The sequence below is a fragment of the Artemia sp. Qi Xiang Cuo genome, chromosome 7 (assembly GCF_049724085.1).
Source record: "Artemia sp. Qi Xiang Cuo chromosome 7, ASM4972408v1, whole genome shotgun sequence".
Lineage (NCBI taxonomy): Eukaryota > Metazoa > Arthropoda > Branchiopoda > Anostraca > Artemiidae > Artemia > Artemia sp. Qi Xiang Cuo.
In genome coordinates, this window is record NC_142800.1 from 33,847,014 (window position 1) to 33,862,001 (window position 14,988).

Sequence of the window (14,988 nt, forward strand, 5' to 3'; positions counted from 1 at the left end):
AGTTTTGGCGAGTGTGTGTAAGTTTTCGTGTGTGTATGTGTTATTTTTGTGAGTGTGTGTGTGTGTTAGTTTTTGTGAGTGTGTGTGTGATTTTTTTTGTGTTTATGTTTTTTTTTTTGTGTGCGTTTTTTTTTGTGTTTGTTTTTGTTTGTGTGTTTAATTTTTTGAGTGTGTTTGTGATTTTTAGTGTTTTTGTGTGTGTAAGTTTTGTGTGTGTGTGTGTGTGTGTGTGTGTGTAAGTTTTTTTGTGAATGTAATTTTTTTTTGGAATGTAATTTTTCTTGTGATTTTAAGTTTTTGTGTGCATGTAAGTTTTCGTGTGCTTCCCAAATCATAAGTTTCTGAAAGGACAGACCTATGAAAGGCTAAGAAATCTAGCTTAGAAAAGTCAAAAATAGCAAATTAACCATCCCAAATCATAGGTTTCAGTCAACACACACCTACGAATAACTATGAAATCCTGTTCAGAAAAGTCAAAAAATATCAACCTACACACCCCCAAATCATAGGTTTCAGACATCACACACCTACGAAAGACTAAGAAATCCGGTTATGAAAAGTCAGAAATAGCAAATTACATATCCCAAATCATAGCTTTCAGACAACACTCACCTATGAACGGCTAAGAAACCTAGCTTAGAAAAGTCAAAAATAGCAAACTAGTCATCCCAAACTATATGTTTCAGACAACAAACACCTATGAAAGGCTAAGAAATCCAGCTCAGAAAAGTCAAAAGTAGCAATCCCTCCACCCCAAATCATAGGTTTCAGACACTACACACCTATGAAATAATAAGAACTCCAGCTCATAACAGGCTGAAAGAGTAATCCCACACATCCAAACTCATTGATTTCAGACATTTTACACCGATGAAATGATATAAACTCCAGTTAATAAAAGTTGATCGCAGAAAACTTAACATCCTAAACTATTTTGCAGGCATCTTTCACTAACGAAATACGAAAAAACCTGCGCTCAGACGATCTTGACCTATAAAACTATTCATTCCAAAAAGGAAGTTTATGACACAAAAATACCTATGAAAGGCTAAGAAACCTAGCTCAGAAAAGTCGAAAATAGCAAACTACACATCCCAAATCATAGGTTTCAGACACTACACACCTATGAAAGACTAAGAAATCCAACTCAGAAAAGCCCGAAATAGTAATTTACATATCCCAAATCATAAGTTTCAGACAGCATTCACCTACGAAATACTAAGAAACCTTAGCTCAGAAAAGTCTGAAATAGCCAACTACTCATCCCAAACTCGAAGTTTCAGACAACAAACACCTATGAGTGACTAAGAATCCTAGCTCTGAAAAGTCCAAAAAGCAAACTACACCTCCCAAATCATAATTTTCTGAACGGACACACATATGATAGGCTAAGAAATCTAGCTCAGAAAAGTCAAAAATAGCAAATTAACCATCCCAAATCATAGGTTTCAGTCAACACACACCTACGAATGGCTAAGAAATCCAGCTCAGAAAAGTCAAAAAAATAGCAACCCACACACCCCAAATCATAGGTTTCAGACACCACACACCTACGAAAGACTAAGAAATCCGGTTATGAAAAGTCGGAAATAGCAAATTACATATCCCAAATCATAAGTTTCAGACAGCATTCACCTACGAAATACTAGAAAACCTTAGCTCAGAAAAGCCTGAAATAGCAAACTATACATCCCAAATCATAATTTTCTGACAACGCATACCTATGAAAGGCTAAGAAATCCAGCTCAGAAAAGTTGAAAATAGCAAACTACACATCCCAAATCATAGGTTTCAGACACCACACACCTATGAAAGACTAAGAAATCCAACTCAGAAAAGTCAAAAATAGCAAACTACATATCCCAAATCATAAGTTTCACTCAACACACACCAACGAAAGGCTAAGAAACCTATCTCATAAAAGCCTGAAATAGCAAACTACTCATCCCAAACTATTGGTTTCAGACAACATTCACCTAGGAAATACTAGGAAACCTTAGCTCAGAAAGGCCTGAAGTAGCAAACTACACATCCCAAATCATAGGTTTCAGACAACACACATCAACGAAAGACGGGTGCTCGGGGAGAGCCTTGGAGGGTCTGTGGGTCCCTTGAGGGTCGGTGGTCCTTTGGGAGCTCGGGGGGCCCTTGGGGGCCGGGGGGTGGGGCTTTGGGGTCCGGGGTGGGAATGGGGGGGTGGGGGTGGGTGTTTGGGGCACCGGGAGGGCCTTTGGGTGCCTGGGGGACATTTGGGGACCGGTGGAGGGCTTTTGGGACCCCGTTGGTCCTTTGGGAGCTCGATGTGCCTTTGGGGGGCCCGGGGATGGCATTTGGGGGTCTGGGTGGGCCTTTGGGGCGCCGGTGGCCCTTTGGGAGCTTGGGGGGCCTTTGAGTGTCCGGGGGGGGGCAGTTGGGGGCCTGGGGGACATTTGGGGACTGGTGGAGGGCCTTTGGGAACTTGGGGGGCCTTTGAGGACCGGGGGGCTTCCTTCGGGGTTGGGGTAGGAGGATTGGAACCCTTTGGGGTTGGGTTAGAGGACCTCACAACACTGTTGAAATGAAACTTGTGTATTATAACGACCACAGAGTTTCACCATTAAATTCTCTTCTAAAATCTCTTCAAAAATCTTCTTTTAAAATGTCTCTATCTGTTTCGCCGAAATAGTTCCAGAACCTGTCTAAAACGGTTTCGCCCAAATAATCCCTAAACGTAAATTCAGCGTGTTCCTTTGTTATTGGCATCTCTGCGCTAACGCATTTCAAATTAATATGAAACCTTTTCGCGCGCTAAAACAATTCATCGCTAAGATGTTTCTTGCCTAATTGTTTCCATGGCCTTTGGTTATTAATATCCTTTGGAGTTCAACCAGTAGAACTGTTCCCGAGGCAAAGACATTAATGATTTGGATCTATTCCTGGAGAAATGTTTCTAGGCGAAAATTTTTAAAGTCTGACAGATGATGTCATTGATTGATTGATCTGTCAAAAAGGGGAAATTAATTTGTTGTTTCTAAGGGGAATTATTGATTCACGATAGGTGAATTGAGGTCGACAGCACAGGTGTTCCAAGGTCGATGTTGCTGTTGTTGTTGTAAGTGCACGCTCTCAGCGAATGTCAAGGTTGATGTTGTTGTTGTTGACACACTTTGATTACGCAATCAAGTTCTCGGAAATTCACTTCCCCCTCGACTCCTAGATCAATAACATTGTTCCCGTTAGAATTCAATGCGCATGTGCAACCTTCGTTCCGGAGTTATTACACATAGAAACATCAAATAAATCGACCTTGGAAAAAGAGGTCATTGACCCCATTACGTAATCTTTCTCCCTAGGGAGGCTATACCCATATATGGGGTGCAAAAAAAGTTGTAGGTGGCAGCAGGGGTCTCGTCCCGGAGTCGGACCCCCATCTCTACTTATAGTCTTTTTCATAAAAATTATTTGATATCTTTTTTTTCTATTAAGACTCCATGGTTTTTACTTTGAAGGTTATTTGACTTTATTTCTGCTCATTTTCGGTTTAATGAGGCTCTTTACTTATCTTTAAAAAACCTGTTCCCTACGTTTCCCATTAACAAATACTATCTGTAAGTAATAAAATAAAGAAAAAACCAATTTTTAAACTGAAAGTAAGGAGCAACATCAAACCTTAAAACGAACAGAAATTATTACGTATGTGAAAGGGGTTGCCTCCTCCTCAACACCTCACTCTTGACGCCAAAGTTGTGTTTTTTTTTCATAAAATTTTAAAACAAAGATTATTATTCTAATTAAACGGCCGTTGTGTTTCAGGAATCGTTCTTAAAGAATTAGAACAAGAAGATAAAACTTTAGCGTAAAGAGTAAGGTCTTGTGGAAGGGGCAACTCATTTCATATATGTAATAATTTCTGTTCGTTTTAAGTTTTGATGTTGCTCCATACTTTCAGTTGAAAAAACATTGTTCTTTTAAATTTAATTTCTGATCGTTTTTAAATAATCACGGGAAATCCGGATCTCTCACCATGAAAAATTCCGGTACTTGTGTATTATACGCCACTCACTCAAGTTTAAGATGTGTAAAAATCAAGAACAAACCGGTTGCTTCGTTAGTTTAGAAATAAATTTGGGCTGTATATTTGCACATTAGGGGGGGGGGGTAAAGTATAGCGGGTACGCATGCAAATGTGTTAGGTACAATTATTCTTCATATTATGAAGTAACAATTGCTTTCTGACTTAAAAAAGTCCAAATACTTTACCCCCCCCCCTTATGTGCAAATATATAGCCCAAATTATATATTTCCCATCTATTCTGTCATATATAAATATATATATATATATATATATATATATATATATATATATATATATATATATATATATATATATATATATAAAACAAAAAACTCATTTGACTTCTTTAGTTTCATCACCTTTCAACAAAAATCTTTGTATAAGGGTTATTGTATATATATATTTAAAAACGAACAAGAATTAATTAAAAAAAGACCTTACTTGAGGTTTGAGAGAATTAAAATTGAATACTAAAATTTACTGATTTCATAACCGGCGAAAGACTACTGAGAGCCTTATAAATTAGTCTTTTTTTTCGACAGGGTACTTAAGAGCAGAAGCCCCCTTCTGCTCTTAAGCGTGTATTGTTGCGTTGATTTTGTGGTTACAGTGAAGAGTTAGTTTGTTTTTTTTTCTTCAAAATTCTATAAATTAAGGGAAATATAGTCAGTTTATTTGAAACAATATTTCAGATTTATGTCGCATAAATTGCGAAGCAATATTTTTTGTTTCATCTTCGTTCTTTACGTTCATCAGAAAAAAAATCATTTTTAATTCATTGTCTTTAAGACCGATTATGACCCCTTATCTATGGAACCGCCGCCAATTGTCTTTTCATTATCCCAGGTTGGGGAGCGACCACATAGAGGCAGGCATGTGCGCAGATGGAGGGGGGGATCCTAAATTTTCCCAAATTTCTGGGCCCTTATCAAACGTTTTTCTTTTTTTTTATTGGCCCCCAAAGAAATTCCTGCTTTTATGTCTGCTTAGATGGATACTAGGCGCTGAAAATGGATCTCATCACAAAAGAATTGACAACCACCCCCCCCAACCTATAAACCTGTATAGACCAAGAATACTCTATCCCTTATAAGGAGTATTTTTTAGATATTTTAAAGGAACGTTTGGGTGAACCATTGGGTGAAAACAAAATTACCCACGATTACAGTCAATAAAGTTAGGCAGGATCAGCTTTCAAACTTAATACTCAGCCTACTAATACTGTATCTAAGACAAGCTCGTTCAATAGATGCAGCACTAGTGTGACTAGGGCAGAACTGGTACAAAACCTGAGAAAGACTGGGGATTGGGAGTATTTGCAATATTTAAAAAGAGTGAAAGCCATACGTCTTAATTTTGTCCTGTTGGATGGGTTTCTGAGCAGGTGGTAGCGTGTCTTTCTTTTGGTCTTCATGCTGAATTAACATTTGATTCGGGGCCGATTCCGTTCTCCGTCTCCAAGGATCTAGCTGCGGTGGAATACAATGGCTTCCCCAGCTTTGGCCATTCTGAGAAGGAGCTTGGACCTAGGTAAGAACATACAAGATGAGAACTATCATTTTATCCTCATTTTCGATTCTAATGAGAATTAGTGTATTAGGTAGAGACTTGAATAGATTGTAAAACCAAAGAAAACTCAAATAAACAATATAATTGGACAACTAGACCTCCAGTGCCAAGGCTTTACAAGTTAGTGTTACAAAGAGCAACACAAGTTACAATGTTTATTAGATTGAATTTGAGCACTCTAAAGGCACGGACATATTAAAAGCTATATCCCCAAGCAAATTTAGTGGAGGTTCCAGGGCCATATTTATGGATAAGGATGACAAAATATACCTGTTCCAAGACAGAGCTTCAATCGAGCACTGAAACTAGATGCAATAACTACGCATTTTTACCAATTTTTTTCTAGTTTGGTAGTTTTGGTAGCGACTCTGATTAAGTGTAGATGGCCCTCACCCCCCCCCCTACATAGAAGTAAGATTGGCAGCAACTACGCCATTTTTATAGTCACATGATGGGTATGATTTAAATGCCCTCCCAACCCTCCTCCATACACAGGGCAGATTAATCCCTGATCCTCCAAAAAGACAAGTTAGGACAATAGATGTTATCTCTAATCAAGATTGGCTCAGATTGGACAACCTCTTTCGATAAATGTCCAGATTATAAAAGTTTAGGAAGCCCTTCAACCTAAAGAGGTTGACCACGGTTCTATGGAAACCTACTTTCAGATATACCCACTCATCAAGGCAGAAGCATAACATTACTTAAAACTTTTCTTCTGAATGACCTGAGCTTGCTTAGAAAACCGGAGAATTTTTCAATTTTCACATCTTTTTATGCTTTTTCTGTGTTTTTCAATATAAACAGATGCAAAAGCAAATCAAGAAAACTTGCACAGAGAAAATAAACCTTTAACTTAGACAAATTTCACACGCGAAGCCGGTTTCAAATAGCACTCGTTACTTTCACGAAGGATTGCCTCTTCAAAAACAAAAAAAAATAGCATTTATATATGTTCAACAAGCCATTTTACTGAACACTTTTACAATGTTATATCAGAGGGAAAAAGAGACGTTACTGTTCAATAATTTCGTGGTAAAAAAAAAATAGCTTCAATTTCATTGTTTTACATCTGTGACGTATTTTCGCAAACCAATCGCAATCTTTCTTAAGCATATGCAAGAAAGGAAAGCATAGTCTACACCTAAACAGTTCGTGGTAACGAACTGTAAGTAAGGAGCGCCTCGGCCCAAAAGTAACCGCTACTCTAAAAGAAGGAATTTTGATAGCAATCATAACATAAAAAAATGGACTTTTATGCTAATTCCAAACATATTAAGCACAAAAGGTTTAATGTTATCCGTCAAAAGCTAAGAGCCTGAAATTTTTTTTTTACCAAATTTACCAAAAAATGGGGGCACTCCCAAACAGTCAAGTAATTTTAATGAAAATCACATCATCAGATTCAGCATATCATCTACAATAGAGATTTCAAGCTCCTATCTAAAAAACGTGGGATTGTATATTTTTTACCTGAAGAAAGATAGCGGATGCATTTTTTTTTTCAGGGGTGATCGTATCAATCCCAATAGTCCCAAGAGATTGGGAGAGAGAATGCTCATTCGAACCAAAATTAAAAGTTCTAGTGCTATTTTAAAGTGGCCAAAAAGATCGGAGGGTAACTAGCCCCCTCTTCCACGCCCTTTTTCCCCAAAAGACATCCGATCAAAATTTTGAGACAGCCATTTGGCTCAGTATATTTCAAAGGTCCAATAACTATGCCTCTGAGGAAGACATGACCCGCACAACCTCTGGGGAAAGGGCCATAAATATGCGATTTGCCCAATGTTTGCATATAGTATATGTTGCTGGGAAATATACGGCAATTTTCTGCGGGGGGAGGATTTTCTATTGAGAGAATTTTTCAGAATTTATATACGAAATTCTTTTTATTTGTTTTATTTCTCTTCAGCTGTTCAATTTTACTACGGATTTCCCGCGGGGTGAATTTTCAGAGCGAAATTTTCCGTGAGAGGAGCTTTCCATTGCAAGAGGGGATTTTCCAGGAAAGCTTCCCACAGAGGGAGGATTTCCGGTATGACTTAAAAAAACAATCCGAAATTCAATGAAAAACAAGTTTGTTTTTTTTTAATGAAAGTAAGGAGAATTTTCCAGTGGCTGTGAAAATTTTCAGAGGGGATTTCGGGGGAAATTGTTCACCGATAGGGGAGGCATATTCCCTGTCATCATTTGAAAGACGATCAGAAATTAGATTTAAAATAAAAGGTTTTTCAATTGCAAGTAATGAGAAACATTACAACTAAAAAACGAACCGGAATTATTTCGTATATGAAGGGAGTCTGCCCCCTCCTCAATCTCTCACTCTTTACTCTAAAGTTTGACTTCTTGCCCCAATTCTTTAAGAAGACTCCACACAAGTGCCGTTTAATCGGAATAAGAAGCACTAAAAAACTTCAGAGTAAAAAGAAAGGGATTGGGGAAGAGGCAGCCTTTCTCCACAAATACAGAATAATTCTTATTTGTTTTAAGTTTTAATGTTACTCCTTACTTGCAGTTGAAAATCTTCTTATTTTTTATTCAACTTTAACAGAAGATTGACAAAATGTCCCGTCGCCACCGCTATAAACTGAACCTACGTCATTTACAATCTATTCTCTACTCAAATTCTAATGCTATATGTCGACGGAAAGTCTTAAACAAAGAAAACTCCATAGATACAGATAGTGAAAACTAGCGAAAACGGCCGTTGCTCAGTTGCTGGGCTTGCGACAGAGGAATAAAATTAGAAAGAAAGCTGGTTTTGTTTCTCCAAAAATAGTAGAAGACGAGTGCAATGGCATGAAAACTATTACTTAAAACATTATAAAACTTGCATAAAGACAAATAATTGTGAACTTGCCTCTGTGTGAGGATTTTTTTTTTGTTCTAAATGTGATTGCTAATAAGGAGAGCTTCTCTGCAGTATTACTTATCCAAAAACCAAGGTTTACGAAAATCAGATCGAATAGAAACTTCTGAATTTAAATCGAATAGAAAAATAACAATATTACCTGACATGGCATTTGCTGGGTTGCCATATCTTGTAACGGACGAAACCCGTTCATGTCTTGGTTGACTAATTCCAGTGGGTAGCCGAATAAACGGGCCTCTTTGGAAAGTTGAGGAGATATTTGAGGTTGGTTGTGGCCGAAACTGTTGGAAGCCGGTGAAAGGCTGCTCAACGGTGAACTGGAAGGCATCCCTGTAAAACAAGAATAAGCAAGGTAATTCACTACTGCTGAATCTATTTAACTTTCAAGCTTGTTCCACTCACAGCCTTTTTGTAGGCTTCATATAACTAAAACTCAACCAATGGTCCTAATTCTGATCAAATATCAAACATAGTAATTCTTTAGATCCCAGCCGTGTCTATAAATACAAGTAACTTTGACATGGGAATTTAGGAGGAGAGAAGGGGGAGGAGGAAGAAAGAGCCTCAAATGTACAAAGAGGAAAAGCTACCTAAAATTAAGTTTCAAAACCATTTTGGAGCAAGTCACTCACTCGTTAAAACATACTTTATAAGCATTTAAGCCACCGGAGGGGTGGGGGTCCACTTGCCCTTCTCTCAAATAGCACCCGGTTCAGAGGAAAACTAGTAGCTGCAATTAAACAAGTATATACGGAAAATACCGACCTTTTGCTCGCAGCTCTTGCATTCATTGGTTCAAGCTTAACACAAATTGAAATGTACACAATGGTAGGCTATAGAATGGATCTAAATAACTCTAAATAACTCCATCTAAATGACTCTTCACCCTAAAAACGTATGACTCATTTGATTCTTCATTGAATAACTCCCAAATAGCAAAGCTCCCCACATGCACAACCGCCCAACAGTCGGAATTAAGAAATACATTTTTAAATATTTCTTATGGCCCTACCTCAGTTTTACAGTTGGCATTTATCAAACATTATTACAGCAAACACGTCTCATAATTATTTATTAGTCCTGGCAAATTACAGCCGATTTAATTTTCAAACAGATTAATACCATTTAACAAATAAGAATTTAGCGCCCAAGATTTACATTCTATGTTCCCACCAATGTGTACTTTAGGTTAATAATCACGGTGAGCATCTACCTTATATATAATTGGTAGGTCACTTTTACCCGGTACTTTGGGACAGACCAGATCGCTTTGGGACAGACCAATATATATATATATATATATATATATATATATATATATATATATATATATATATATATATATATATATATATATATATATATATATATATATATATATATATATATATATATATGTAATCAAGATATAACCTATATTTTCCTCGTTCATGAACCATCAGAATCTTCATTTAATCGTAACTATCCTAGTCTACCCCTTGCTAGCTCGGGTCTACGAAACTAGCAAGTTACAAGCTCTGGTCGGTCGAGAGCTTGCAGTTAATTAGCACCAGTTCAATACACATTTGTTCAGGGTGCTAGCTTCTGAAAAAGAGACTTTGCAGCTAAGGTTGGATCAACAGGATCACCCTGGGCACAAAAGAATATAACAGAGGGTAAACTACTTTCGGTACTTGTCGGTTATTGGAACACACATCCAAAAAGTGAAGTTGATCCTAATGAAAAATAACAAAACGGGATGATAAAATAACACTTTAGAAGCAAAATTATGGAAACCCAGCCTAACCCAACCCAAACTAACCCAAACCAACCTAACGTAACCTAGTCTAACCAGCACCCCCCCCCCCCTAATGTGCAAATATATAGCCCAAATTATCAGAAGCGCATCCAGGATTTTTGTTGGGGGGGGGGGGGGTCACTAATGTTTTTTAGGGGGGTACATAAAAAACCTCAAAAAACGTATACAAAATTTGTTTATGTCCATTTTTGTTACCTTTTTACGAGTAAAACAAACATTTCGGGGGGGGGGGGGAGGGGTTCAAACCGGGTACCCTCCCCCCCCCGGATACGGCCTTGCAAATTATACAAGCCTAATGCATTCTGTCTACGTTCAATGCATTGTATCATCCATCACTTTATTTTTTAGATTTGAAACCGCTTTTCTGAGATGTAACCTAAGCGTAATTCTTGAATGTGTTTCCAATAACCGACAAGTAACCTACATTATTCTCCTTCCGTCAAAAACAGCATACGCAACGTTTTCTTTCATTTTTGTGCCTGTGGTCCGACAGGCTGTTTGACTAGTAAGCTCATAATATACACCACATTCAGAACCAAAGTACAGAACCATAGCAAAAAAAAAAAAAAACACGCAGCTAAACTGCTGTACAAAAGCATCTTAAAATCAAAAATGTGAGCAAGCCAAAAACACGTTGACTTCAACTTCTAATAATGAATGACCGCTTTCATTTCGCTGCCACCAGCTAATCAGTCCTGACTTCACCATATTTGCTATAGTTTTATTTTTTGTGTTATACAATTCCAGTTAAAACTGTTTCGAAGTCATTATTATCCCCTAAGCGTAGGCATTCATTATTTTCCAATTTCAACACTGAACTCAGCGTAGATATTGTGTTTTAGTGCGGCATTTTAGACAGAAAAGATTTTTTTTTACTTGCTAGACTCCTGCTAGACTAATTTTGCTAGACTCCAAGTCTGGAGCAAAAGGAAACCAGAGACGACTTGGATTTCGCGTGGTCGGAATGCAAAACACATGCTATATTGAGATTATGTCATTCTCCTTTCTTCCAGGGCCTGTTCATAAGGTTTATTCTGCCCAAAAAGTACATGCTGAGGCAGATCACTCAAAATAGTGCTATATGGAGTATATAGTAAAGGTCTTGGGATCATAATTAAAGCTAGACAACTAAAAATAAAATAGTATTTCACCTAAAATCCCACGTAAAAACACAACACATGTCTTATGGCTTAAGGGCTAGACTGACTTAGTAGCGCTTTATTCGAGCGTATCTACAGCATACAAGTACCAGTGCAAAAGTTAGGCTGGTTTTATTATACAATAACTAGCTTTTTCAGGGCAAGAATTACAAATTCGTAGGCCATGGGAGCTTAGAGACCCAAATTTGTAAGTTTAACTCAGAATTAAACATTTTAAGTGAGATTTAACGAGTTTTTACCTGTTTAATAGGCATTTCCCCATATTAAACATTTAGAATCCATGTGTTGTTGAGAAGAATTCAGAATAATAATAATAAAATATATTTGCAATTGTTATAGGTTACTGCTTGTTTTTGGTCAACCTAAACAATCATTAGCCTAGAAAAAAACTCTAGATCGAAAGCCTCCATAAAATACACCCATATTTAAAAAAAAGGGCAGGTTTTAGCTTGTATATTAGAACAGGTTGTCGGATCTCAGCACAACATCGCGGGAAGTAAGAGTTAGGGTCCCAGCTTTTTGTACTGAGCTTTTTGTGCTACGCGATGGGATGGAGTCCCTAAATCCTTAACAGTAGGGCATTTGTGGCCAGACCTCTGCGAGGCAAGGACTGCATATTTATACTTCGCATCCACAAGAATGGCAAATTGGACTTCAATTAAAATTAGGCCAGAATTAGCAGCTGCCACTTTTGATGCACCTTTAAAGGGTTAGAGTTCAACCCGACAGACATTATCGCATGTGTTGAAACATTTCACGGGGACCTTGACTTAGAGGTCTGATCAGCATAGCATATCAGAATAATAAAATTTCTATTAGCACTTACCGTAATTGCCTCTAAAAGTAGGACGATCACATTCAGCAAAGTAAGGGGGCATTGAATAGGACCCATAAACCCTGCAATTTAAGACAATACAAGTTAGGAAAAAGCACCAAGACCTTGAAGGTATGAGCGCCACCAGGAAATTTCCATATTACCAAGAACTTTGTATTTACCAAGCTTTAAATGGGAGTATTTCTCAATTTTCTCTTTTTATAAATTTTGAAATATTCTCGTTTCCCAGGAAAAGGCATCCCCCTCTTCTCTGGCGGCACCCATGCTTGAAGGTCAAACAGAAAACTTGACGTGAATACATTGAGCAACTGAGCATTACACACAAAGCACATCAAAAGATGTAATAACCAAACGACAAACTGATACCGAATACACAAATTACAATAGCAATGATATAATGTTTTATAGGGAACGGAAAGTACTGTACCTGGACCTGGCGTTACAAAATCCGACAAGCAAAATGAGATCAAACATTAAGACGCTTTAGACCTTCCTCAATAAATTCTCTTTTGTTGTAATTGTAAAATAAAAGAACAGCACGTGGACACCAAAGGTTCTTGGAGCGTAAAAATCTTTTAATAGTCTGTGCACATACAATAGTAAATTTAAACACATACTGTAAATATAGTTTTTTTTAAAGAAGATCTTTAAGATGAAATTTGTGTTTTAAGCAGAAAGTTTAAATATAGAAAAAACTTTACTTTCTAAAATAGCTTTCCCCGTTTTCAAGTTTAAATTTCGGTTAAAGCCTCTTACTCTTCTCCACATAAATATCCGTACGTTTTCTAACATCTGAAGCCCTTCATTCCTTTTGACTTTTGTTGTGGTAATTTACTTTTTGACTTATTTGTATTTCCCGAATTACTGCCGAATATTTTTTTTTTAATGTAAACAAAACACATATTTTGCTTTTGCGTGGATGAGCTGTAGCTGTAGTTGTAGTATCCGTTAAAACGATTTTTTTTGTGTTTCTACAAGTCATTTGAAATGTTCATGATAATTTATGCCCTGATATCATTAAAGCTATTATTTTTTTTTCTCAAGGGGCTATTGATAATCTTTACTTATTATGTTAATGTGTATGCCGTGCTGGCACATACCCAGACGGGGGTTTTCGGTTCTGCACCCCCCACCTCGAAACATAGCTAATTCTCACATTTTTTCCATATAGTTCGCACATTAACACAGTTCGCGCTTTTTTTCGAAGTTGTGCCTGTTCCCAAAAAAAAACTTACTTCTGCGCTGGACGTCATGTAAATTAGTTTCTTAAGTCGCTAAAAATGCCCAGAAAGAAAAAAAGAAATATTCTATCAAACAAAGATGTCAAGAAATTCCCAAATCAAGGCTCACCAAATAATGTCATCCGCACCTGTTAAAATACATGGACAAAGCGACTTCAGAATATTTCACTAAAAAAAGTTTCACACCAAATTCAGACATTTTGAAATTTCTGTGAAGAATTATTTAGATTTTTCGTTAAAATTCTGGACCAGTTGTACAATTTGGGTTTAAGGTAAGCCATCTTCATCTTAAAATTTGTAAACTTGACGTAAAAATTGTAGGAAATAGAGTTAAGTCGAAAGCTGTTTACTTTTTTGTGTGTATTTTTGTTGGCAAAATTCCACATTTTACAGGCACATAAATGAAGTACTTACAGGGTATATTTATCGAGGTACAACAAGATTAGCGAGGGAAACAAAATAGGTAGGAATTTTAACCTGCTAGGCTTAAGAACTCGGCAAGGGTAGAAGAGATCCAACTTACTTATGTTTCAACAAAATGAAAATTAAGCAACAGCAGAGGAAACCCAATTTGTTAGCCTTTAAGAAAGAAAAAAGAAAATTGAAAAGATAGAAGATATCCAGCCAGTTTGCTTTTAATCAAAATGAAAATTCAAAAACAAAATAGAATTCAAAAAGGGCAGAGGAAATTCAAGTTAGATGTATATCTTTTAAGTTGTTGGAATATCCATGTTTTGTAGCTGTTGGAAATCCCATCTTTTTGCTAATGAATGTTACAAACAATATTTTGTTAAATTTCCAAAAAAAGGTAGGTCCAACCCCCTTCTGCAATCGTAACATCTACATGAACAGGCTGTCAGATTTCAAAAAAAAAAAAATTGACGAAAGGTGAGAACTAATTTCTAAGTTGTGGTTTTTAGCGTCCTAACACTCTTTGGCTTTAGGGGGGAGGAGTCCATGAATTATTTTCATTATTACATCTAAAATCTACCAAATGGGGCTGCCAGATCTCAACATCACTGTTTGGGAAGCAACGATAAGTGTCCTAGCCATGCCTTTGGGGGGTCCAGTGCCCGATCCAACCTCTATCGTGGTTAAAGATCCTTGTCACCACGTCTACAAGAGCAGGTCGGCGGGTTTCAATCAAACTTGGCTAGGGGTAAGAGCTAGCGTCCTTTAAGGCAACCACCCTATGTCTTTGGGAAATAGGGGAAGGAGGCCAAATTCCCTTAGTCAGGATATCTACTAAAACCGATTGTCGGATTTTACATAAGTTTGATGAACGTGAAAGCTAATTCCCACATTGCGCATATTTGAGTCCAAACCTAATCCAACATCAATAGGAAGAGGGAGAAGATACTCCCTAAAATTTTATCCTCAGCTCCTCTACTAGAAAAATTTGTTAGGTCTCAACCAGATGAAGAATATATACATACATATATATGGGAGGGGAATGGTA

The 14,988-nt window shown here is 37.2% G+C and overlaps 1 protein-coding gene across 2 annotated transcripts in view; it reads right to left on the reverse strand.

Moving 5' to 3' along the window:
• LOC148950190 (uncharacterized) overlaps window positions 1-14,988 on the reverse strand; it is a 117,930-nt gene that overhangs the window by 30,835 nt on the left and 72,107 nt on the right. For both annotated transcript variants that reach the window (XM_089091498.1, XM_089091499.1), the window contains exons 6-8: window positions 12,280-12,350; window positions 8,635-8,825; window positions 5,402-5,580 (exon numbers count right to left, since the gene is read on the reverse strand). In XM_089091498.1, coding sequence (XP_088947624.1) covers window positions 5,402-5,580; window positions 8,635-8,825; window positions 12,280-12,350 — 441 coding nt within the window. The remainder of the gene's footprint in view (window positions 1-5,401; window positions 5,581-8,634; window positions 8,826-12,279; window positions 12,351-14,988) is intronic.